Genomic DNA, 27,188 nt, shown 5'->3' with positions numbered 1-27,188 from the left:
CCACATTTTCCAGGATGTCACCATTGATCTTAATCGATGGGGGGGAAGGAGTTGTACTGTGAGAGCTGGTTGAAAGAAGACCTTCGTTTTCCAGGTGTTTAATGAAAGGCTTATTTTCTCATGTGCTTTGGAAAAGGAGCCAATGATCACCTGCAGCTCAGCTTCTGAATGAGCGCACACGTAAGTGTCACCTGCATGCTGAAGCTCAATGAGGTTGGAGTGATTTTGGTTTTGGGTTGAAGGCAGCATAGGTTGAACTGTTTCCCATCTATTTTGTAGATTATCTCCATGCTTATGGGTAGTTTGCTGGAGGTGAGGTGCAACAATGCAGCGAGGAAAAAGGAGAAGAGGGTAGGTGCATGACAATCTTGTTTGACCTCAGTCTTCACTAAGATAGAGCCTGTGATGGTTCTGTTGGTGAGGATCATGGCTTGCATGTTATTGTGGTGCCAAATATCTGAGGGTAGCCAAATTTGGTGAGGATACTCCATAAGCCTTTGTGGTTGACAGAGAGAGAGGCTTTTCTGAGGTCAAAAAAGGCCATGTACCGCATTGGTGCTATTCCAGCATTTATCTGAAATTGGCCATGTTGTGAACATCATGTCTGTGGTGCCTCTCAATGGGTGAAAACTGCGGAAGGAGTTCTTCGGCCATTGCTGGGGGGCAATTGAGGAGGATTCTTGCAATGATCTTCCTAGTGGCAGACAGCAGGGAGACTTCTCTGTAGTTACCAGTTGAACTTGTCTCCGTCCTTAAATGCTCCTCATGCTCCTATTGCATATGTGCTACTGATTTTTCATGTCAGGGTGAGTACTGTTGTCAGTTTTTTGGAGGCTGGGTCAGCTTTTTTTTGAGCACAGAAATAGGAGCAGGAGTAGGCTACATTGCCCCTCGGGCCTGCTCTTTCATTCACTAAGATCATGACTGATATTCCACCTCGACTCCACTTTCCCACCCACTCACCTTATCCCTTAATTCCCTCAAGCCCAAAAATCTAACGATTTCGGCCTTGAATGTACTCAATCACTGTACATTCACAGCCCTCTGGGGTACAGAATTCCAAAGGTTCACAACCCTCAGAGAAGAAATTTCTCCTCGCCTCAGTCTTAAATGATTGACCATTTATCCTGAGACTATGCATACTTGTTCTAGACCGCCCAGCATTTTCCTGACAACTGATGTCAGGTTAACTGACCTGTAGTTCCCTTTTTTCTCTCTCCCTCCTTTAGACAATAGCATTGTTACATTTGCTAACTTCCAATCCACTGGAGTTGTTCTACATTTAGGGAATTTTGAAAAATGATGACCAGTGCATCCACAATGTCTACAGCTCCATCTTTTAGAACCCTAGGATGTAGGCAGATCTGAGGAATTGTCAGCTTTTAGTCCCATTAGTTTATTTAATACTTTTTCTCTACTTATATTATCTTACTATGTGCTTTATTAACAGGGACACTGAGTACAAGAGTAAGGAGATCATGTGAATTTGTATAAGACAATAGTTAGGTCTCATCTGGAGTACTGCATATAGTTCTGGGCACTACACTTGAGGAAGGATGTGAAGGCATTAGAGAGAGTACAGAGGAGATTCTCAAGAATGATTACTGGGATGAAGAACTGTACATTTGAGGATAGATTAGAGGTTGTGACTATTTTCCTTGGAAAAAAGAAGGCTGAGAGGAGACTTGATAGAGGTATTCAAGATCCTGAGGGGTATGGATCGGGTAAATAGTGAGAAACTGTTCCCATTCAAGATAGCGTCAAGAACTAGAGGTCACATATTCAAAATAATTGACAAAAGGAGTAACAGTGATGTGAAAAAAACTTTTTTCATCCAGAGGGTGGTTGGAGCCTAGAATGAACATCTTGAAAAGGTGGTGGAGGCAGGTTGGATTGAGCTATTCAAAAGGGAATTGGATTGCTTCCTGAAAAGAAAGAATGTGCAAAGTTACAGGGATAAGGCAGGGCAGTGGGACTAGGTAAAATGCTTTTCAGAGAGTCATTGCAAACTCGATGGGCCAAATGGCCTCCTTTTGCACTGTAAATATTCTGTGAACTCCTACTTGCAAGGCCTGCCACTCACAGTATGCAGAGGCCAATCAATCCCTTCCCTAGCACTAGCATCAGCAAAGAGTGAATCGAGTAATCCAATCTGGTACAAAAGCAGCCAAACTGAGTTAGAAGCAGCATCAGGGAGAGGGCCCGATCTGCACCAATATTTGTTGATACTGGTCATTGTTGACATGTGTAAGGCTAATCGAAGGTATTTGTTTGATCAATTAATCACGGTCAAGCTGAAGTTTACGATTCAACCCTGGGATCTTAGTTTTGGGGTCAAACAACAAGTACAGATTTCACTTGATGCCATTGCTTATAGTTTGCCACTTTGATTCAGAGTGGCAGTAGCTATGTTATTTCTGGATCCTCTGGAACTGTTCTCACCTATTGCTAACTGCGGTAGCGTGCAGCTCAGTCGCTCCACAATTGGAGTGAGATCCTTCAGTTTTGCCTGCTGTCTCCTCCCTTCTTCGCTGATAATTTTGTCCTTCAACCACTGGTAACACTGAAAACAGAGCACAATCTTAGCATCACTACGATTTTATTGAATATTTTCAATAATTTCTTAATTTGTTTCATTACAATAGTGGCTGCATATTAGAAATAATCTATTGGCCACGAAACACTTCCAGACATCCTGAGAATGCTATAAAACATAATATAAATGTGTCCTCTTATCTAGATGATTTAATCAATAGATTCTTTGCAAATTACTTGGACAATGTATGTATCTGGATGTCAATAAATCTTTTAAGTGTTTTAATGGTTCATGACGTGTCAAATATTTCTGATGCCAACGTCCTACAGAACAAGTAACAATTTTATATAGTATTATATATTATGTACATTTTTTACAAAATTCTGTTTTAAAACTTGCCATGACACTGAACACAAACCACGTTCTCTGTAACATTATAATGTACATGCAAGGTGCCATTTCCTCATTCCAACCACAAAGCTTGATTGGCTCTTTTGATCATTTTTACAGATTTGTGTATTTACTAGTGTTTTACACAAATTGTTGTGCCTCCTTATCCTGATATTTGACACAAAAACTCCTGTTGGCTGCAGAGACTGCAATGGTGAATATTTTATGGTGTTATCAGTGTAACAGGAACATGTCTGAAGATTGCAGGAGTCTGCATTTGATGCAGAGAGGCCTTCAATCAGGAGTTCAGGTATGTGAAATTCCTGATAATGGGGCAAGCGCCCATAGCTAGGTGCAGCAGTTATCTGCTGAAGTATTAGCCACACAGCAGCCAATAGGACCCTGAGGAATGGAGGGTTCTGGGATCATCACTTATCATGTGCTGGAGTCTTTCATGCTAAGAAGACAGAAGCTGATTGTAGCCTGCAGTACCTGAATAAATCAAGAAGGACATTGATTTTCATTACTAGGATAGCTGCAGAGAAGATGGAGACTATCAAGGGAGTTACAATTGAAAGATAGACCTAGTGCTCACAGTAGAATTGTGGTAGAGTAAGAAAAGGGATTAAAGTCAAACTGTCGGCGAATCAACCCTCTTATAGGAACTGAAACTGACTGAGATTAAGGGAAACGCATTACAGAATCGATCTGTTGTATAGTCCGGAAGAAAGAGCACAAAGCTAATGAGCAGGTGTAACCGAAGAATAAAAACACCTGTGGTTCAGTTTGCATACAAAAGTGCTGGACAGGTCGAGGGAAGACTGGTGCTGGTATCTGTACTTGTGTTGACTGCAACTTTCATTCAAGCATGTCACAATCGTTGTGTCATATGATCGCTAATGAATGTTATTTTAAAGTACGGTGGGCCTAATGCCCTGCACTTCCATAGGGGTTAAGAGGCTACTTGTTAGTGAGCAGGAATTCCCAAATATGTATAAATATATTATATAAAGTAACAGTTGAATTGGAGTGGGTAATGTACAATCTTAGGGGGAGTTAATATAAATTGCAAGAGTGAAGTTTGATATAAGACTGCAAAAAGCATGTCATTTTCAATGAAGTCTCATTCAGTGAAATAAAAGTTGACATTAGTGCAGTGTGAGTCACATTGTATCATAGCATTGCAGTTTGATGCACTCATGGGTTCTCATTATCCAGGAATTTGACAGTCATCAGGGGAGACAATGGCGCAGTGGTATTTTCGATGGACTAGTGATCCAGAGACCCAAGGTAATGCTCTGGGGACCCACATTCAAATCCTGCCATGGCAGATGGTGGAATTTGAATTCAATAAAAATCTGAAATTAAAAGTTTAATGATGACCATGGAACCATTGTCAATCATTGTAAAAACACATCTGGTTTACTAATGCCCTTTAGGGAAGGAAATCTGTCATCCTTACCTGGCCTGGCCTACACGTGACTTCAGACCCACAGCAATGTAGTTGACTCTTAAATGCCCTCTGAAATAGCCTAGTAAGCTACTGAGTTGTATCAAACCACTATGAACTCGCAAAAAAAGAATGAAACTGATCGGACCACCCAGCATCAGCCTAGGCACTGGAAACGACAACGACAGCTCCGTTGACCCTGTGAGACAGCTCTCCCCCCCGAGTACATTCTGCACCCTCGCCACCCTCAGTGCTTCCTCCTTGGAGGTGTTGAACATGGAGGAGCACTGATTCATCAGCTGAGGGAGGGCGGTACGTGGTAATCAGCAGGAGGTTTCCTTGCCTATGTTTAACCTAATGCCATGAGACTTCATGGGGAGACTTCAATGTCCATCACCAAGAGTGGCTTGGTAGCACCACCACAGACGGAGCTGGCTGAGTCCTAAATGACATAGCTGCTGGACTGGGTCTGCAGCAGGTGGTGAAGGAACCAACAAGAGGGAAAAATATGCTTGACCTCATCCTCGCCAACCTGCCTGCTGTGATACATCTGTCCATGACAGTATCGGTAAGAGTGACCACCACACAGTCATTGTGGAGACGAAGTCCTGCCTTCACATTGAGGTTACTTTCCATCATGTTGTGTGGCACTACCGCCGTGGTATTTGGGATAGATTTCAAACAGATCTAGCAATTCAAGGCTGGGCATCCACGAGGCACTGTGGGCCATCAGCAGCAGTAGAATTGTACCTGAACACAATCTATAACCTCGTGGCCCCGGCATATCCCCTACTCTACCGTTACCATCAAGCCAAGGGATCAACCCTGGTTGAATGAAGAGTGCAGGAGGGCATGGCAGGAGCAGTAGCAGGCATACCTACAAATGAGGTGTCAATCTGGTGAAGCTATAACACAGGACTACTTGCATGTCAAACAATACAAGCAGCAAGTGATAGACAGAGCTAAGTGGTTCTACAGCCAACGGATCAGATCTAAGCTCTGCAGTCCTGCCACATCCAGTCGTGAATAATGGTGGACAATTAAACAATTCAATGGAGCAGGAGGCTCCACAAATATCCCCATCCTCAATGATGGAGAAGCCCAGCACATCAGTGCAAAAGATAAGACTGAGGCATTTGCTACAATCTTCAGCCAGAAGTACTGAGTGGATGATCCATCTCGGCCTCCTCCAGAGGTCCCCAGCATCACAGATGCCAGTCTTCAGTCAATTCAATTCACTCCACATGATATCAAGAAACGGCTGAAGGCACTGGACACTTCAAAGTCTATGGGCCCTGACAATATTCCGGCAATAGTACTGAAGGCTTGTGCTCCAGAACTTGCCACGCTGCTAGCCAAGTTGTTCCAGTACAGCAAAACACTGGCACCTACCTGGTTATGTGGAAAATTGCCCAGGTATGTCCTGTACACAAAAAGGACAAATCCAACCTGGCCAATTACTGCCCCATCGGTCTACTCTCGATCATTAGTAAAGTAATGGAAGAGGTCATCAACGCTGCTTCAAGTGGCAGTTACTTGGCAATAACCTGCTTATTAATGCCCAGTTTGGGTTCTGCCAGGACTACTCAGCTCCAGACCTCGTTACAGCCTTGATTCAAACATGGACAAAGAGCTGAACTCCCTAGGTGGGGTGAGAATGACTGCCTTTGACATCAAGGCCATATTTGATCAAATGTGGCATCAAGGAGCCCTAGCAAAACAGGAGTCAATGTGAATCGGGGAAAACTCTGCTGGTTGGAGTCATACCTAGCACAAAGGAAGATGGTTGTGGTTGTTGGAGGTCAGTCATCTCAGCTCCAAGACAGCACTGCAGGATTTCCTCAGGGTAATGTCCTCAGCCCAACCATCTTCAGCTGCTTCATCAATGACCTTCCTTCCATCATAAGGTCAGAAGTGGGGATCTTCGCTGATGATTGCACAATGTTCAGCACCATTTGCGACTCCTCAGTTACTGAAGCAGTCCATGTCCAAATGCAGCAAGACCTGTTAATATCCAGGCTTCGACTGACAAGTGGCAAGTAACATTTGCGCCACACAAGTGTCAAGTAATGACCACCTCCAACAAGAGAGAGAGTCCAACCATCGCCCCTTGACATTCAATGGCATTACCATCATTGAATCCCCCACTATCAACATCTGGGGGTTACCATTGACCAGCAACTGAACTGGACTAGCAATATCAGCACTGTGGCTACAAGACCAGGTCAGAAGCTAGGAATCGTGTGACGAGTAACTCACCTCCTGACTCTTTGATGCCAAATAAAGCCTGTCCACCATCTACAAGATACAAGTCAGGAGTGTGATGGAAAACTCCCCACTTGCCTGGATGAGTGCAGCTCCAACAACACTCAAGAAGCTTGACACCATCCAGGACAAAGCAGCCTGCTTGATTGGCACCACATCCACAAACATTCACTCCCTCTACCACCGACACACAGTAACAGCAGTGTGTACCATTTACAAGATGCACTGCAGGAATTCACCAAGGCTCCTTTGACAACACCTTCCAAACCCATGACTACCACCATTTAGAAGGACAAGGGCAGCAGTTAGATGGGAATACCACCACCTGGAAGTTCTCCTCCAAGTCACTCACCATCCTGACTTGGAAATATATCGCCGTTCCTTCACTGTCGCTGGGTCAAAATCCTGGAACTCCCTTCCTAACAGCACTATGGGTGTACCTGCACCACATGAACTGCAGCAGTTCAAGAAGGCAGCTCACCACCACCTTCTCAAGGGCAACTAGGAATGGGCAATAAATGCTGGCCCAGCCAGCAAAGCCCACATCCCCTGAATGAATAAAAACAATCTTTGCTGCTGATTTTCACAATACAATAAATTCTGCTTCCCTAATTACTGAGCATATCCATTAAGTTTTTCCATATACTTAGAAAGCCTCGGTTTTGATCTTTGGTCTCTCCTAAGTTAGTTAATCTCAGTGTGCCAGTGTGGTGTATGTGTGGTAATTGACCATAGGATCTCTAAATTATAGAATGGTTGTGGCACAGAAGGAGACCATTTTGTCTGTCATGTCCATTTCAGCTCTCTGCAAGAGCAACTCAGCTAGACCCACTCCCAGACCCTTACCCTGTTGCCCTGCAACTTTTTTTTCCCTTCAGGGCTTATCCAACTCCCTTTTGAAAGCCACAATTGAATCTGGCTCCACCACACTCTCAGGCAGTCTACTGACTTTAATGCCTCTTTACAGTTGAATAGTTTGCTGAAACTCAGCGTCAAAGCTCATATATGAAGAATAGGCATTTGTGTGAAGTACTGGAAAGCAATTAGCACTAGTGGGGCAGTAGCCTAACGAAGAGACAATGACCGCAACAAGGGGTTGCACAATTTCAATATTTTTGCTGATATGAGTGCTATTTTGATTCCACTGGGGGTGCACGCACATGGTTGATGCTAGCCATGCCAGCCACCATTTTGGTAAGAGTGTTGGTGCAGGGAATGTGCACTGGAAGAATGTGGAAAGGCAGATCGTGATGTCAATCAACATGTAATACTTGTTTGACACTATGCTGCTTTTTTTGTCCTCAACTGTCCAGCTTAACCACCACCTTCTCACGCAACTGAATATGCATTCAGCAGCAAGAAGAATCACCATCAATGTGATTTAAAGAGATCATCAACTACTCTCAAATTAGTTGCTGCTTGATTCCTACTGGCTGTTGCCGAGTTTGTAGAACTGGTTGATGGTTTGCACTGTCATTTAAAGTTGCTGAGTTCTACAGTTAATGGTGTGGCATGCGCTAAAGGACCTTCTCCTGACTTTAAGGATTCTACTTCTGATTCTGTGGCTCCAGATTGGGAATACACAACTATCTCCATATTCATCGATGAGCGTGCACATCCATCATCATCATGATTCTGAGAGTATGACTGTGTCAGGCTGTTGCTTGACTAGTCTGTGACACGGGTCTCTCAATTTTGGCACAAGCCCCCAGATGTTAGGAAGGGGGACTTTGCTGGGTCAGCAGGGTGTGCTGCTGTCATTTCCAGTGCCTAAGATGAGGCCAGGTCGTCTGCCTGGTTTTATTCCTTTTTGACTTTTCTGTAGTGATTTGGCACAACTGACTGGATTGCTAGGTCTTTTCAGAGAATCCTTTTATTAACAGGACAGTTGAGATTGTGGCTGTAAAATAGCACCATAAAATATTGAGATACCAGCGGTGGAAAATAAGCACATTTTTGTGTGATGACTGAAAAGATGAGGCATCCAAATTTGCAACCATGGTGAATATCCTAAGAGCTTTTTCACTTTGCCACTAATTTCAGTAGATGTTTAGTGAGTCCTTTTCACATGGACCTCTGGCAAATTTGCAGAGGAGAAAAAAACTCTGAGGAAGTCCATCCCCTTTGTTTACAACACATTTAAGCAGGATGTTATTTTTATAAATGTGGGAGATTAATGGTGGGTGTAATTTTAATTTAGAGTTTGCAGTGTGAAAGTTGACTCCTGTGCTTTGATCATATGCAGTCTAATTATGAGATGAGCATGCAGTTTAACTATTGAGCTGGGAACTGCTTTGACAGTGTGGGAAAAGTTACTGGGTACAGACTGTGACAATGTGCAATATATTGGAGTTGTCATTTTTCCTGGGTCATTTTTTTTTTAACTCCCTTCCTAACGGCACTGTGAATGTACTGACATGACAGGGACAGCAGCGGTTCAAGGAGGCAGCTCACCACCACCTTCTTAAGGGCAATTAGGGATGGGCAATAAATGCTGGCCTAGCCAGTGATGCCCACATCCTGTAAATGAATTTAAAAAATAATGTTCATTTTCTTTATTGTTGCACATATAATTGAGATATTCCAGAGTCTGAGTTAATATTTGAGGCTGCTGGTACGATGTTGTGTTCTCTATTTTAATTTTCAGATTTACTCTAAACTATGTTAGTATTTTTTCTTTTGAGGTGCTCATTTTGCACTCTTCTCCATTTATTTATCAGTTCCCTCTTTAACTGGGTGTCTATGAACAGAACTGTACCTTGAAGCAATGGAAGTTGAGATCTAAACTTTTCAAGGAAAGCGACATGCTGTTACTTAGCCATTTAATTGATTGTTTTGTGGGGTAAGATTCATGTGAATAAATTATTTTTATCGACCCATAAATTTGAGCCTTGTTACTCAAATCCATTTACGGTATTTTTAAGAAGAAGAAATCAGCTGTAAATAAGAAGTGGACCAAATTGCGTAGTTGGTATTTGTTTTTGTAGTCTATTGGAGAGAATGGCAAAAAAGTTGGCCTCAAAAGAGAGGGCATGGAAGAATATATGCAAGTAAAATCAAGGAGAACCCAAAGGTATTTTATCAATAGATTTTATCAATAATAAGGAAAGAGTAGGACCCATAATTGACCAAGGAGGTAACTTATGTGTGGAGGCAGAGGATGTGGGTATGGTTCTTAATGAATTATTTGTGTCTGTCATCACAAAAGAGGGGGACAATGCAGACCTTGTAGTTAAGGAGGAGGAGTGTTGAAGTACTGAATATGATAGACATAGAGAAAGAGTAAGTATTAAGGGGTTTTGCATCCTTGAAAATGAATAAATCACCAGGGCTGGATGAAATATGACCCAAGCTGTTAAAAGAAGCCAGGAGGAAATTGAAAAGGGTCTAACCATCATTTTCCGTTCCTCATGGGATACAGGTGTGTTGGAGGTCTTTGTACTTTTGTTTAATAAGAAAGCGAGAGATAGACCAAATAATCACAGGCCAGTCAATCTGACCTCGGTAGTGGGGAAATTATTGGAATCAATTGAGGGACAGGATAAACTGTCATTTAGAAAGACATGGGTTTGTTAAGGGAATGTTGTTTCTGACAAATCTGACTTAATTTTTGAAGTAATAAGGAGGATTGAGGGTAGTGCAGTTGTTGTGGTCTACATGGATTTTAGCAAGGCTTTTAACAAAATCTCACATAAAAGCCCATGGGATCCAGGGGAATGTAGCAAGCTGGATACAAAATTGGCTCAGTGGCAGGAAACAAAGGGTAATTGTTGATGGATATCTTTGTGACTGGAAGGCCATTTCCAGTGAGGCTCCGCAGGGCCCAGTGCTAGGTCCCCTGCTTTTTGTGGTTTATATTAATGATTTGAGTGTAAATGTAGGGGGAATGATCCAGAAGTTTGCAGAAAGCACAGTAATTGGCTGCGCAGTTGATAGTAAGGAGGATAGCTGTAGACTGCAGGAAGATATCAATGGATTGGTCAGGTGGACAGAAAAGTGGCAAATGGAATTCAACCCAGAGAAGTGTGAGGTGATGCATTTTGAGAGTTCTATCAAGTCAAAGGATTACACAATAAATTGGAGGATACTGAGAAGTGTAGATGAAGTGTGGGACCTTGGAGTGAATGTCCACAGCTCCCCAAGTAGCAGGATAGGTTGATAAGTGGTTAAGGAGGCATACGGAATCTTTTCATTTATTAGCCAAGGCATAGAATACAAGAACAGGGAGGTTATGCTGGAATTATATAAAACATTAGTTAGGCCACAATTTGAGTATTATGTGCAGTTCTGGTCACCTCATTACAAAAGGATGTAATTGCATTAGAGAGGGTACGGAGGAGATTCACGAGGATTTGCTAGGACTCGAAAATTGCAGCTATGAGGAAAGATTGGATAGTCTAGGGTTGTTCTCCTTGAACCAGAGGCAGCTCAGGAGAGATTTGATTGAGATGTACAAAATTGTGACGGGCCTGGATAGAGTGGATGGGAAGGGCCTATTTACTTTCACAAAGAGGTCAGTGACTAGGGGGCATAGATTTAAAGTGATTGGCAGTAAGATTAGAGAGAGGATGAGGAAAAGTTTTTCTCCCCCACAAGGTTGCAGGGGGTCTAGAACTCACCTTCTGAAAGGGTAGTAGAGGAAGAAACCCTCAACTCATTTAAAAGGTGTCTGGATATGCACCTTAAATGTCATATCCAGCCGGGCTACGGACTAAATGCTGGGATTCGGCTGGCTTGTTTCTTGGTTGGCATAGACACAATAGGCCAAGTGGCCTCTTTCTGTACCATAAACTTTCCATGATTCTAGGACTCTACTTAGACCACTTGCTCCAAGACATTGGTGCAGTAGTTTGTATCCCCCTTGTCCTGCAGCTTTACAGAGAAAACAAGCAGGGCAACACAGAAAAGGACAAGTTGTTTGAAGAGGGAAGAGGTGAAGGGGAGAAGGACTCTCAGCAAGAGACCATATCTGTTCATGGTCTTCAGTGAGCAATTCTCCTCAAGCAACCTCAGCAAGGAACAGTGTGTCAGACATCTCCACTTCACTAAGAATGCCATCATTAAATCTGTCACCTTAGAGCAGGGCCAGGAGAGCATTGCCAGGGTGGCTACATTGACCATGGCAATGAAGTTTTATGCATTGGGATCCTTCCAAGCAGGTATGGGTATCATCTGACCATCCGCCATCCACTGTTACATAAGGGAGGTCGCTGAGGTTCTGTATGCAAAAAGAGCTGAACGTACTTCATTCCCTCTTGCCAGATAGAAGTAGCTGGAACACAAACACAGCTTCCGCAGGATTACAGCTCCTCCAAGGTATGGGGCACCGTTAACTGTATACATGTCACTTTGTGGGCGTGACATGTCTAGTCAGAGATTCAACACAACCGGATGGGATTCTGCTTCCTCAATGCCTAGCTAGTATGTGACCATATGCGGCAAATCTTGCAGGTCAATGCCACGTATCCTAGCAGCAGTCATGATGCCTTTATTCTACTTCAGAGCACTGTACCATCAGCATGAAAAACTAGAGGGTGGCTATTGGGTAACAAAGACTATCTGCTGATCACCTGGCTTATGACTACGATGCACAACCCGCAAGCCAGCATGCATATAAGGAAAATCATGCTGCCACATGAAATATGTTCAAGCAGATCATTGTGGTGCTTAAACTGAAGAGGAGGAGGCAACCAAAATACTGATTTCTGGCCGGGCTGTCCATAATCAATTCAGTTGACTGCAGTGAATGCAACTCAATTCCCCATTCTACAAATATCTCACCTCTTACCTTCCCTCTGTTACTGATCATCACAGTGTTTTCTTGGCTACAATGTTAAAATAAAAGCCACAATAAAACTGAACCATTCAAACTTGTATAATCCCTTGATGGTTGGTGGAAGACTGCTGACTTTCAGTGGGGGAGACTGCAGGTGGTCCTGGGGGATGTCCTCGAGCAGCTTTGGCCCTAGAAGGCCCGACTTCAGACTGCACTACCATGGGCATGGGCAGCAACAGTCTGAGTGACTGGCTGACAAGCAACAGCAAGGGAACTGGCAGAATGGTAGTGATGGGAGGACAAATGCTGTCATCCCAAGAGAAAACAATAGGTTTATCCCCAAGCCACTCCCATAGAGTAGAACTTCAACAAGCCCAGAAATGTGCCGAAGGAGCACAGAATGCAGAAAAACTGAGATCCTGCAGCTATGATAGCAACAGTCTGAGCTTGTGTCACAGACAGGTTGAGCTTACATGACTTCAGGCTGATCTTCCACTGCAGACACTGGGCGGCTTCTGCTTATGCTACAATGGAAACTGAGCCAGCAGCCATCAGACACTGCACCACAATCAGGTCTGCAAGTGTTCTCATGGAGTTGCCCATCACTTGCACCTTGGAAAGGACAAGCTCCAAGTTCTGCACAATACCATCTGCCAAACTGGAGCCAGATTCTTCCATGATCCTTGACAGTGACAGTAGGATATGCGGCAGGCCTGCTGTCTCAGTTTCTATTGTAGCTCAAGCAGAATGACGTATGACGGGTATATGTTTCAGTACATATACCCATCAGCCTTCTCCTGTAGGCTGCCAGCGAACTCCTTATCTGAGCCCACTAGAGTAGAACTTGTATGTGCCTCTCCCTGCAGCGACCCTTGTCCCTGTCCTGGTTGCAGGCCACTTGTGTTACCTATTGCAGATTTTGCCTTTAAATGTCTATCTAAAGTACGTGCATTTCCAATTATAATTGCTTCACCACCAGTGGCTGTGCCTTTAGTTGCATAGGCTCCAAGCTCTGTAATTCCCTCCCTTCACTTCTCTGCTTCTCTACCTTGCTTTCCTCCTTTAAGACACGTTTTAAGACACTTCCTCCTCTTCACCATGGACTTCCAATCCCTCTACACCTCCATCCCCCACCGGGATGGTCTGATGGCTCTCTGCTTCTTCTTCGAACAGAGGCCCAAACAATCCCCATCCACCATTACTCTCCTCCTTCTGGCTGAACTTGTTCTCACGCTGAACAATTTCTCCTTAAACTCCTCTCACTTCCTCCAAATAAAAGGTGTGGGTATGGGTACCTGCATGGGCCCCAGTTATGCCTGTCTCTTTATGGGGTATGTGGAACATTCCTTGTTCCAGTCCTACTCCGGCCCCCTCCCCCAATTCTTTCTCCAGTACATCGATGACTGCTTCGGTGCTGCTTCATGCTCTTGTCTGGACCTGGAAAAATTTATTAATTTTGCTTCCAATTTCTATCCCTCCATCATTTTCACATGGTCCATCAATGACACTTCCATTCCCTTCCTTGATCTCTCTGTCTCAATTTCTGGTGATAGACTGTCCACCAATATTCATTACAAGCCTACCAACTCCCACAGCTACCTTGACTACAGCTCCTCACAACCCGCTTCCTGTAAGGACTCCATCCCATTCTCTCAGTTCCTTCACCTCCGTCGCATCTGTTCTGATGATGCCACTTTCAATAACAGTTCCTCTGACGTGTCTTCCTTCTTCCTCAACCAAGGTTTTCCACCCACGGTGGTTGACAGGGCCCCCAACCGTGTCTGGCCCATCTCCTGCGCATCCGCCCTCACACCTTCCTCTCCCTCCCAGAACCATGATAGGGTCCCTTTTGTCCTCACTTATCACTCCACCAGCCTCCGCATTCAAAGGATCATCCTCTACCATTTCCGCCAACTCTAGCATGATGCCACCACCAAACACATCTTCCCTTCACCCCCCTAGTGGCATTCCGCAAGGATCATTCCCTCTGGGACACCCTGGTCCACTCCTCCATCACCACCTACACCTCAATCCCCTCCCATGGCACCTTCCCATGCAACCGCAGAAGGTGCAACACCTGCCCCTTCACTTCCCCTCTCCTCGCTGTCCAAGGGCCCAAACACTCCTTTCAAGTGAAGCAGCATTTCACTTGCACTTCCCTCAATTTAGTCTACTGCATTCATTGCTCCCAATGCGGTTTCCTCTACATTGGAGAGACCAAACGCAGACTGGGTGACCGCTTTGCAGAACACCTTCAGTCTGTCCGCAAGCATGACCCAGACCTCCCTGTTGCTCGCCATTTCAACACTCCACCCTGCTCTCATGCCCACATGTCCGTCCTTGGCCTGCTGCATTGTTCCAGTGAATCTCAACGCAAACTGGAGGAACAGCACCTCACCTTCCGACTAGGCACTTTAAAGCCTTCTGGACTGAATATTGAGTTATTGAGTTCAACAATTTTAGATCATGAACTCTCTCCTCCATCCCCACCCCCTTTCCGACCCCCCCTTTTTTTTCCCCAATAACATATATAGATTTTTCTTTCCCACCTATTTCCATTATTTTTAAATGTATTTCCATCTATTGTTTTATCTCTACCTTTCAGCCTATTTCAATCCCTTCCCTTCACCCCACCCCACCCCCACTAGGGCTATCTGTACCTTGCTTGTCCTTAATTACCCTTAATTAGCATGTTCCTTAGATAATATCACCACCTTCAACACCTCTTTGTCCTTTTGTCTATGACATCTTTTGGCTGTTTCCACCTATCACTGGCTCTATCCAGCTCTACCTATCCCACACCCCCTTTAAACCAGCTTATATTTCACCTCTCTTCTATTTTTCCTTAGTTCTGTTGAACAGTCACACGGACTTGAAATGTTAACTGTGTTCCTCACCACAGATGCTGCCAGACGTGCTGAGTTTTTCCAGGTATTTTTATTTTTGTTTTGGATTTCCAGCATCTGCTTTTTACTTCTTAAAATATCCCTCTTTGACCAAGTTTTTGGTCATGTAACCTAATATCCCCTTATGTGGCTCAGTGTCATACTTTGTTTTATAATGCACTGGGGCATTTCATTAAAGGCATTATACAAATCTAAGTTGTTGTTGTATAAGCAGTGTTAATATCTGAGTTGGCGTCTACAAATATGAGAGCAAGTGACAATATTTTTTCGTTACCACCATCTTCCTTCTCCTTCTCATGTACATCCACCATTGCCTGGCCAGGTGGCTGTTCCTGGGTATGTGTAAGTAGAAAGGCACAAGGGCACGGTTGCTGTGAGGGGATGTGGCAAGGGATGGGGGCAAGATTGTGGAATGAAGAGGAAGTGGGATATGAGAAAGTGGATTATGTATGATGACACTGTTACCTTCGATGGGTTCAGCCCTGATACAGGCCATGACCTCAGTCATGGCTACTCCAATGACATAGAGCACAATCTCCTCCCTGGGTGGAAGTATATGCAGCTGTGCTGGTAGTGTGTTGCTGCCTGTGGTTTTGTACCACCTTGTCTTGCAATAGAGAGGGAAGTGTATAAGTGAGTATGGTGCAATCTGTTTGGTTTTGTGGCTGTCACGGTGGATAGCTGGCAGTGTGTACAAGCTGTGAGGTGTAAGTGTGGGGCCTGCAGCAGCGCAATGCAGTGTGTAAGGGCAAGGTGAAATTATGAATGTGATGTGTGAATCATGATTGATAGAGATTATTGGTAGGTGAGTGATGAATTGAGCAATGTCTGAGGCCAGTAATTTTATTATTGGTTATCTCTCGCTAGCGAGGATGATTGTCTTCCATGGTTCCGAAGATGGCCGATGTGGCCTATTCAGGATCTGCAGGCTTTAAGGCATGTAGGGCATTTGTTGTCATGTGGGATGTCTGGTCGTTTATTATCAGTTCGGGTCATGGCATGTTCTTTTTGCTGCTTTCGCTTTTCCTCTTCATTTTATCATTGTTGGGTCTCAAATGCCGGGATCCTTCCCACAGACTCTGCCATCGCCTGGTTCGGTCCAAGGCGATGCTCTCCCAGGAGTTGATGTCAATGGCCGGGATTTTTCGCTCCCGTTTGCGGCAGGCGTCATGGCAGGCAGGAAGTGGAAATTTGGCAGAAATTGGTTTCACCCTGGTGTGAAAGCACAGCGGGGTCATCCAATAGTTTTTGCCGAAATGGAACGCAAATCCCCTTGGAGGCTGGCATGAAACTGATTTACATCATATTAGCAGGATGCAAAAGTAAGGCCCAACCAGAATTGCCCCCCATGCCCAATTAATCATTACATCAGTGGTAAAACACGCTGGTCCAGAACATGTCTGGACTAGCGTGACGTGCCAAAGTCGGGATTTACCATTAGGGCTTCCTCAAATCATGGACATCTGAGAAGATGATGATGCTGGAGGCCTACGGCTACCAGACCCTGGAGGAACATGTGCATCGCATGCTGGGTGGATCCTCATGCACATGGCTCCGCTGCAAAGCAGCTCTCAGAAGGTGGGAGGTCTCTACACAGCAGCTTCGTCTGCGCTGAGGCTTTGGATCTTCATGGATTTCACCGATGCTTTGGACCTGCTTCGGGACTTCAGGGATGTTGCCGTGAGCTCGCGCCACCCTCCAAGGACTTCCGCCATGGGCTCGCACCTTCCTCCAGGGAGTTTGCCAAGGGTTTACACCATCCTCCAGGGCCTTCGCCGTGGGCTCACGCCATTCACCAGGGACTTCACCGTGGGCTCCCGCCATCCTCCAGGGAGTTTGCAATGGGCTCACGCCATCCTCCAGGGACTTCACTGTGGGTTCGCGCCATCCTCCAGGGACTTCGCCGTGGGCTTGTGCCATCCTCCAGGGACTTTGCCATGGGCTTGCACCATTCTCTAGGGAGTTTGCCATGGGCTTGCACCATCCTCCAGGGACTTCGCCGTGGGCTCGCGCCATCCTCCAGGGACTTCGCCATGGGCTTGTGCCATCCTTCAGGGACTTTGCCATGGGCTCGCACCATCCTTCAGGGGGTTTGCCATGGGCTCGCACCATCCTCCAGGGAGTTTGCCATCAGCTCGCACCATCCTCCAGGGAGTTTGCCATGGGCTCGCACCATCCTCCAGGGAGTTTGCCATGGGCTCGCACCATCCTCCAGGGAGTTTGCCATGGGCTCGCACCATCCTCCAGGGAGTTTGCCATGGGCTCGCACCATCCTCCAGGGAGTTTGCCATGGGCTCGCACCATCCTCCAGAGAGTTTACCATGGGCTCGCGCCATCCTCCAGGGACTTCACCGTGGGCTCACTCCATCCTCCAGGGACCGTACCATGGGCTCACACCATCCTCCAGGGGGTTTGCCATGGGCTCGCACCATCCTCCAGGGAGTTTGCCATCGGCTCGCACCATCCTCCAGGGGGTTTGCCATGGGCTCGCACCATCCTCCAGGGGATTTGCCATGGGCTCGCACCATCCTCCAGGGACTTCACCATGGGCAGATACAGATGACTGGTGAAGAGGGGGTTGGGGGAGAGGAAGGTCGAGGAGTGAGTGAGAGAGGAAGATGTTGGGGGTTGAAGTTGTGTGAAGGTTGAAGGTGTTGGGGGGGTGAAGTTGGGAGGGGGGTGCAAAGGTGTTGGGGAGGTGAAGTTGGGGTGAGCAAAGCTGTAAAGGGGAGGAAGGTGTTGGGGGAGGGGAAGTTGTACGGAGGGGCCAAAGTGTAAGGGGGTGGAAGTTGTACAGAGGGGGCAAAATGTAAGGGAAGGTGGTTGAAATGTCTAGGTGATTGTGCAAGGGAAGGGTCTATGGAGTCAATGTGAGCTTCCTGGGGAGCAAACTCTGGTTGGATGTGGTAGGATGAAATGGTGAGTGTGAGAGGGGGCAGAGGGAGCCAGTAGGATGGGAGGATGAGGGTGCATCAGTACCAGTAGAAGGGGTGGTGAGAGTGGTTGGTGGGGACGCGGAGGCTACATAGACTCTGGGTGTGGGAAGGTGGTGGTTGGGGAGGTCAATTTGGATGGGGATGGTATTTTTTCAAAGATAGGAAATGTGCAAGTTCACCTGGACATTCTTGAAGGAGAAGGGTTCGGGCTGTAGGGTAATGGCGGGGAGTCAGAAGGTGATGCCGGGTGATGGAAGAAAGGACATGGATGACAGAGGGACAGGAAAGGACGAGGGAAGTTTATAGCAAAGTTTACTACAACCATTTTGCACAAATTGAAAGTGAGCAGAACCTCATGTTGGACAGGCGCAGGTGCTGCATGGGAGTGTGATCAGTGGGTGGATGGAGATGCAGCTCAGATGGACAACTGAAAGAGAACCCCAGCAGGCAGCACTGAAAATACTTGGAACAGTGAGATGTGTGTGATGGATGAAGGCTCCACGTGTGTGGGGGAGAGTGCTTGCACGAGGCTCCAAAAGGACCTGCCTCACACACTTCTTCCTCCAGATTCACTCCTGAACTAGCTGCGTGCAGCTGAACTTCTAGTGGGGGGCATGCAAGGGGAGGATTCGCGAAGCCTGTAAGTGAAGCTGAAGGACAACATTACACGTTATTTAGTGAACGTGAATATATTTTTAGATTATAAAGTGACAAAATGTGTTCACCAGTGCAACCACTTGTGATCAAAATTTCTTGCGTTTTCTAGGCCTACCACTTCTTCTAGGTGCTGCTCTCACATCGGCAGCAGGGGTGGAGACAGCCTGTGTAGTGGTTGCTCTGTTGCGTCTGAAGACTTCAGTGTGCATCCTCTGGACAGCCAAGGCTTGGAGGGCTCCATTTTGTTTTGGCTGTTCTCCTGCAAGCCAGCTGTTCCCTCTGCAGTGAAAGAGGATGAGGTTGAGGACAGGCAAAGGGTGCCTGGAGGGAGTGGACAGTATCTGAGTGGATGACCCAGGAGTGTCCAGTTGCCACTTCTCCTCCCTTCAGGTGCCCGAGGGCCCCAGCCTGGCTTCTTGAGGGGAAGGAGCACCTGGAGCGACATCAAGATGCCCCATTTCCCTCTTGCATTGCCACTGTAGGATCTCACCAATGGCAACCCTGATGGATTTCAGGTCTGTCCGCATTTCCATGTTCTGCTGGACCAGGGTCTCCATGGCATCTGCCATCCTTCCCATGGAGATCTCCATGCGCACTTATGTGGGGACCACTTCATCAGAGAGCAGGCAGCAGACGCACTCCTCCGACTTGCGTGCCACTCTGTTGGCACAATAGCTCTGTGTGATGTTCCCCTGCCTTCTGCTGGCTCTCCATAATGAGTTGGAAGGCCAAATCCAGAGGCTCGTCATCTGACTCCAACCCCACAGATGCCTTTTCCACAGCAGTCCTCCGAGTTCTGGGGAGCTCAGCTGAACCTGCCTCCTCCTACTGTAGACATGTGTCCATGCGATGACCATCAGATTATGAACCCAAGCCTGCTCAATATGAGGTGTGTGTCTCTGCGCTGGTGCAGGGTGTGGATAAACGCTGTGACGGGTCTTCCAGGCTGCTTAGTTCCAGCTCTTTAATGGAGGTGGTGCCCTCTTGACTGGAGGTGTGGACCCAGATGGAGCTGAGGGATTGGCTGGCTGATGGTGTTGGTCACTTGGCAGAGCCCCCTGTGAACCAAAGTAGAGATAATTAGTGCACGCAGCAGAGTCAAAAGCAAGAGAGAGAGCACTCACATTTGCATTGAGAGGGGAATGACCTGGTGCAGGATTCTCACGTGAGCGTTTGCTGCTGACCTCACCACTGCCGCAGGATTGGTTCATGTCCTCACTAGTCAGCGGGATGGCACACTCCTCAAAGTGAGTGAGGGGCCTAATGTCGGCCACTCCATCCCCAGTCTGGGACCTCTCCCTCCTGTTGAGCGCCAGCTTCTCCTGCATGAAAACAGATGGAGAGTGTGAGAGCAGGACATGTGGCACAGCAGATGGTAAGTATGCGTGGCATGTTTCTACGGTGAATAGAGCCATGGGCATGATAAGGACATGAGCTCCAAAGGATATGAGCCTGATTGAGATGTGAGGGGGTGTATGAGAGTTAGTGGTGTTGTCCCTTGAGGTGCGAGATCCCTGTGGGTGTGTGATAGGTTTGGGGGTGTGTGTTGAGAGTGATAAAGTGGTTGGCTTACCCTGCCTCAACGTTTGAGATCATTCATCCTCTTCCTGAACTGGATGGCTAACCTCCTCTGAGCTCCATTGGCGCTGCCACCACTTCCGAGGCCAGATTGGTGACTCTGGTGGACCTCCTGTGGCCAGAGCCAGGTTAGAGGATATTGCAGCGGGTCTCAACAACATCCAAAAGGTGCTCCAGTGATGCCTCAGTACATTTGGGATCTGCCATCTACCTGGCTTTCAGAGCCATCTGTCACCTGGAGCAGTCCTGGTCTGTAGACATGAAGTAGGGTGCGCTCTGGTGTGCTTTAAATATGGCACCCGGAGTGTGGAAACGCTGAGGTGACAATGTGGCGGGTGAATCCGAGGCTGGCCGCCAGCGATCCGAGTTTCCCGTGCATGCGTTATTAATGAGGCAGGATGTGTGTAAAAACCCGCCGTTGCGGCCGGCAGGAAAAGCATCGTTTTTCAAGCCCACCAACACACTTAGTGCAATTCAGGGAAAATTCCACCTAATGTTACATTACTTCATTTTGGCGTGCAGCACATTCTTGAAGCACTTCTGTCCTCCTCGGGTGCGGGTGCCCTAATTGAGCTGGGAGAAGAAGGCCTGCTTTGGGAGCTTGGTATCTGGCATCCAAACTATATGACCAACCCAACGAAGCTGATGGCAAATGATCATAGCCTTGATGCTTGTGGTGCCTGCTTTTGAGAGGACACTAATGTTGGTGCATCTGTCCTCCCACTTAATATGTAAGATCTTCTGCGTGCAGCATTGATGCTATGACTCCAGTGCTTTGAGGTGCCTCCTATACATTGTCCATGTTTCAGCCTTGTACGGTAAGGAAGGAATCATGACCACATGGTAGACCATGGCTTGGTTTCAGTATTGATGTCTCTTTCTTCAACATTTGCTTCCTCAAGTGGCCAAAGGCTGCACCAGCAGATTTCAGGTGGTGCTGGATTTCTTCAGTGTCAGCCCATAAGGATATAACATTTGAAGATGAATTCACTGACTCTGACCACTTGTGTGAGGCCTTTAAAGTTCTTGTGGCACTGCACCAGGTTCTCAGGGCTACACTGTTTATATTGACCATGAAGGCTGTTGTTACCCACTGCCTTCTCAGAGTTTGCCTGATGATCTCCTGGTTCCCTGTGGATAGACGACATCTCTGCTCCTCTCAACTTTTTTTAATTCATTCACGGGATGTGGGCTTCTTTGGCTGGGCCAGCATTTATTACCCTTCCCCAATTGCCCTTGAGAAGGTAGTGGTGAGCTGCATTCTTGAACCGTTGCAGTCCATGTGGTGTAGGTATATCCACAGTGTTCTTAGGAAGGGCGTTCCAGGCAGTGAAGGAACGGTGATATAGTTCCAAGTCAGGATGGTGAATAACTTGGAGGGGAATTCCCAGGTGGTGGTGGTTTCCATGTATCTATTGCCCTTGTCCTTCTAGATGGTAGTGGTCGTGGGTTTGGAATGTGCTATCAAAGGAGCCTTGGTGAATTCCTGCAGCGCATCTTGTACATGGGACACACTGCTGCCACTGTGCGTCGGTGGTGGAGGGAGTGAATGTTTGTGGGTGTGGCGCCAATCAAGCGGGTTGCTTTGTCCTGGAGGATGTCAAACTTCTTGAGAGTTGTGGGAGCTACACTCATCCAGGCAAGTGGAGAGTATTTCATCACACTCCTGACTTGTGCCTTGTAGATGGTGGACAGGCTTTGGGGAGTCAGGAGGTGAGTTACTCATTGCACGATTCCTAGCCTCTGACCTGCTCTTGTAGCTACAGTGCTGATATTGCTAGTCCAGTTCAGTTTCTGGTCAATAATAACCCCCAGGACGTTGATATTAGGGGATTCAGTGATGGTAATGCCATTGAACGTCAAGGGGTGATGATTAGGTTCACTCTTGTCGGAGATGGTCATTGCCTGACACTTGTGTGGCGCGAATGTTATTTGTCATTTGTCAGTCCAAGCCTGGATATGGTCCAGGTCTAGGTGCATTTGGACATGGGCTGCTTCAGTATCTGAAGAGTCACGAATGGTGCTGAACGTTGTGCAATCACATCCCCACTTCTGACCTTATGATGGAAGGAAGGCCATTGATAAAGCAGTTGAAGATGGTTGGGCCAAGGACACTATCCTGAGGAACTCCTGCAGTGATGTCCTGGAGCTGAGATTACTGACCTCCAACAGCCACAACCGTCTTCCTTATGACTCCAACCAGTGGAGGGTTTTCCCCGATTCCCACTGACTCCAGTTTTGCTAGGGTTCCTTGATGCCGCACTCAGTCAAAAGTGGCCTTAATATCCAGGGTAGTCACGCTCACCTCACCTCGGGAGTTCAGCTATTTTGCCCATGTTTGAACCAAGGCTGTAATGAGGTCAGCAGCTGAGTTGTTTTTAATTCATTCATAGGATGCTGGCATCATTTATTGCCCATCCCTACTTGCCTTGTTTAGAGGGTATTTAAGAGTCAACCACATTGAGTGGCCCTGGCAAAACCAAACCAGTCTACAGTGAGCAGATTATTGCTAAGAAAGTGCTGCTTGATAGCATTGTTGATGACACCTTCCATTACTTTACAAATGAATGAGAGTAGACTGATGGGGCAGTAATTGGCCAGGTTGGATTTGACTTGCTTTTTGTGGACAGGACATACCTGGCAATTTTCCACATAGCCAGGTAGATGCCAGTGTTGTAGCTGTACTGGAACAACTTGGCTAGGGGCGCAGCAAGTTGTGGAGCACACGTCTTCAGTATTATTGTCGGGAATAATATCAGGGCCCGTAGCCTTTGCAGTATCCAGTACCTTCAGCTGTTTCTTGATATCATGTGGAGTGAATCGGATTGGCTGAAGACTGACACTTGTGATGCTGTGGACCTCCAGAAGAGCCTGAGATGGGTCATCCACTTGGCACTTCTGGCTGAAATTGTAGCAAATGCTTCAGCCTTATATTTTACACTGATGTGCTGGACTCCCCCATCATTGAAGATGAGGATATTTATGGAGCCTCCTCCTCCAGTAAGTCATTTAATTGTCCACCACCATTCAGGACTGGATGTGACAGGACTGCAGAGCTTAGATCTGATTCATTGGTTGAGGGATTGCTTAGCTCTGCCTATCATTTGCTGCTTATGCAGTTTGGCAGGCAAGTGGTCCTGTGTTATAGCTTCACCAGCTTGACACTGCATTTTTAGGTTTGCCTGGTGCTGCTCCTGGCATGCCCTCCTGCAATCTTCATTGAACCAGGGTTAATCTTCTGGCTTGATGGTAATGGTAAAGTGGGGGATATGCTGGGTCTTAGGTTACAGATTGTGTTCAAGTACATTTCTATTGCTGCTGATGGACCACATCACCTCATGGATCCCAGTCTTGAGTTGCTAGATCTGTTCGAAACCTATCCCATTTAGCACGGTGGTAGTGCCACACAACACGATGGAAGGTATCCTCAATGTGAAGGCGGGACTTTGTCTTCATAATGACTGTGCGGTGGTCACTCCTACCAATACTGTCATGGACATATGCATCTGCGGCAGGCAGGTTGGTGAGGATGAGGTCAAGTATGTTTTTCCCTCTTGCTGGTTTCCTCACCACCCGCCACACACCCAGTCTAGCAGCTATGTCATTTAGGACTCAGCCAGCTTGGTCAGTAGTGATGCTACTGAGCCACTCTTGCTACTAGACATTGAATTCCCCGCCCAGAGTACATTCTACACCCTTGCCACCCTCAGTGCTTCCTCCAAATGGTGTTCAACATGGAGGAGCACTGATTCATCAGCTAAGGGAGGGTGGTATGTTGTAATCAGCAGGAAGTTTCCTTGCCCATGTTTGACCTGATGCTATGAGACTTCTCAGTCCAGAGCTGATGTTGACCCGACTGTTTGCCACTGTGCCGCCACTTCAGCTGGGTCTGTCCTGCTGGTGGGACAGGACATACCAAGGGATGGTGCTGGTGTTTCTGGGACATTATCTGTAAGATATATTTCTATGAGGCTGACTACGTCAGCCTGTTGCTTGACTGTGAAACAGCTCTCCCAATTTTGGCGTTAGCCCCCAGATGTTAGTAAGGAGGGCTTTGCTGGGTTGGCAGGGCTGAGTTTGCCATTGTCATTTCCGATGCCTCGGTCGATGCCGGGTGAGCTGTCCAGTTTTATTCCTTTTTTGTGACTTTGTAGCAGTTTGATACAACTGAGTAGCTTGCTAGGCTATTTCAGAGGGCATTTAAGAGTCAATCACATTTCCGGGGGTCTGGAGTCACATGTAGGCCAGACCAGGTAAGGATGGCAGATTTCCTTCTTTCAAGGACATTGTACCAGTGCTGAGTTTAATTCTGCATTCTGACTGGATAAGACCACTTGTGTTACTGGTTCCACAAACCCTGTACCATAACACCTACTGTATTATCTCCTTAACCTTTCGAGAGAAAGTTTTTATATATATATATATATATATATATAATGCTACATTGGAACACTACATTTCTTCATAAGGTGGTGAACAGTTAATACCACAATGTGAAAATTTGAAAATAGCAAAAACAATAACTGTTGTTACCTGGGAAATCCAGTTGTAACATTAGTGTCAGAGAAAATAAGCAATGTAAGCAAAGTAAGGCAAAGGCATCACTTTGTATTTCATTAAAGGAGCCCATTAAGTCCAAGAAATGTATTAATTATTTGTTTTACCTTTAATGAGGCCCTTGAACTGTCAGGTACTCCAATATCATACTTTCCACTGATGATTCCACAGGCAAGGGGAGACCAGGTCATTGCCCCAACTCCTAAAAAAACAAAGGCAACTGAAAGTGAGAACACACCGATCAATACAATGGCAAAACTGAGAAACAAGGTTAAAAGGATTAAAGCAAAATACTGTGGATGCCGGAAATCTGAAACAAAAACAAAAATAGCTGGAAAAACTCAGCAGGTCTGACAGCATCTGCGGAGCGGAATACAGTTAACGTTTCGAGTCCGTGTGACTCTTCATCAGATATTCTGATGAAGAGTCATATGGACTCGAAACGTTAACTGTGTTCCTCCCCGCAGATGCTGTCAGACCTGCTAAGGTTAAAAGGATGCTGTTTTATGGAGTGGCTTCAAAACTAATGGAAATACACCAAAAATTACCTGAATTAGGGGCAATATCCAAAGCATTGCCATAAACCTGTCCTCGAAATGGAGATGGTTGTCAGAGTGAACATTGGGAACCAAAATTCTATTTAAAACCTGAAGCCTAATGTAATAAGGCATTTTTTATGAGTACAGAAATGCATAAACAATCAAGGTAAAGGCCCAGAGATAATTTGTTAGGGGTTTTAAATGTTTCACTTTTCTGAAAGAGTGTAAGTCTCTTTGTTAAAAACAGACTGAGATGTTAGGAGAGTCAAACTGGCACCTGACATATTTGGATTCCAATGCTTCATTAATCTTCATTAATACTTTATTCATCAGGATATTGATGTGGTTGTTTAAGGTACTTGATAACTAAAGAGATGAACTCTTCTAACATGTGTCACTCAGACTGATTAGTGAAATTAAGCAGGTTTCTTTGTAAATCAAGGGTATAAAGTATGCAGTTTGGCAATACGTTTTGTAGTTGTTACAAATTTAATACATTTTAGTTTTAAGTTTCAGATCATCAATTGTCTCATTGCTGATTGTGGGATCTTAACATAACTACACTGTATTTCAAACTACAGTAATTAATTGTATGCAAAGCACTTTGAAATGCTTCAGAGAAATGGGGCAATATTTTGGGTTTTAGGACAGGACACGATGTTGTGGTCAAACGTGGCTCCTGACTTGGGCCAGGCTGGGAGCAGTCACCTGAGATTGATTTTTCTTGGTTTGGCTAATTAGTGATCAGAGGGTGCCCTCATCATCCAAGTAGGGATGATGGGTGAGCTCTTGAAGCTCGAGGGTCAATACAGGGCCCTCCAGCACTGAGGGTGCTGCAGCTTGCCACTGCTGGTAAGGGTGAGACATGCCCTCTGAGCTCTTTTAAAATATTTGGTAAAATGACCACAGCTGCTGGACCACCATTGTGGAGAGTAAACCCCTCCACAGGATGGCCTGTGGCCACAGCTGAGGGCATGTAACTGGAGGGGGCGGTGCCTCAAAAACATCTTGGAAGGCCCTCAGACCAGCCGGTTAGAGTTCTAGATGGTCTCTAATATATGGCCTTCACTGGGCAAGCTGCCCATCCACCCTGACCTGATAGATGGTTCGGGGCAGCTGATTACTGGAAAACTGGCAAACCAGCCAGCAGCGTGAAGTAATGCACCCACCAGCCTCAATTCCCATCCCCATAGTGGGGCCAAAATCCTGCCCACACAATCAGCCACTATTTAAACACAAATCTTTCTCTTCAACACTTAGGATGCAGTATATTAACGTTCATCTTGAAAGTAGTGGATTATACCGTGACAGGACCACTACATTAACTATGCGCAAGTACTCACCAATTTTGTGATAAAGCTCAGGGAGTTGGACCTCAATCTTCTCTCTCTGAAAGATATGATATTCCGCCTGCTCACAAACTGGGGGGATCAAATTAAACTGTCTTGCTACTGAGTAGGCCTCCTGAGGAAAATCACAAAAATTAAAATCAGATTCTAAGAATACTGTACTAGGGAACAAAAGATGAAGTGACTGCACTTGCCAATCCATGATTTTCATCAGAAACATTTCAATAATCGGAATAGAAGGGGGTGGGA

General features: G+C 46.1%; 1 protein-coding gene across 2 annotated transcripts in view; it reads right to left on the bottom strand.

Annotated features, from left to right (window-relative positions):
- The window catches only part of kcnab1a (potassium voltage-gated channel subfamily A regulatory beta subunit 1a), a 395,251-nt gene that overhangs the window by 6,007 nt on the left and 362,056 nt on the right, over positions 1–27,188 (bottom strand). For both annotated transcript variants that reach the window (XM_041212026.1, XM_041212016.1), the window contains 3 exons: positions 26,934–27,054; positions 25,159–25,253; positions 2,443–2,563 (listed from right to left, as the gene is read on the bottom strand). In XM_041212026.1, coding sequence (XP_041067960.1) covers positions 2,443–2,563; positions 25,159–25,253; positions 26,934–27,054 — 337 coding nt within the window. The remainder of the gene's footprint in view (positions 1–2,442; positions 2,564–25,158; positions 25,254–26,933; positions 27,055–27,188) is intronic.

Source organism: Carcharodon carcharias, chromosome 2, assembly GCF_017639515.1.
Source record: "Carcharodon carcharias isolate sCarCar2 chromosome 2, sCarCar2.pri, whole genome shotgun sequence".
Lineage (NCBI taxonomy): Eukaryota > Metazoa > Chordata > Chondrichthyes > Lamniformes > Lamnidae > Carcharodon > Carcharodon carcharias.
Note: the sequence above shows the minus strand (reverse complement) of the source record. Positions and strands in the feature narration are given on the sequence as shown.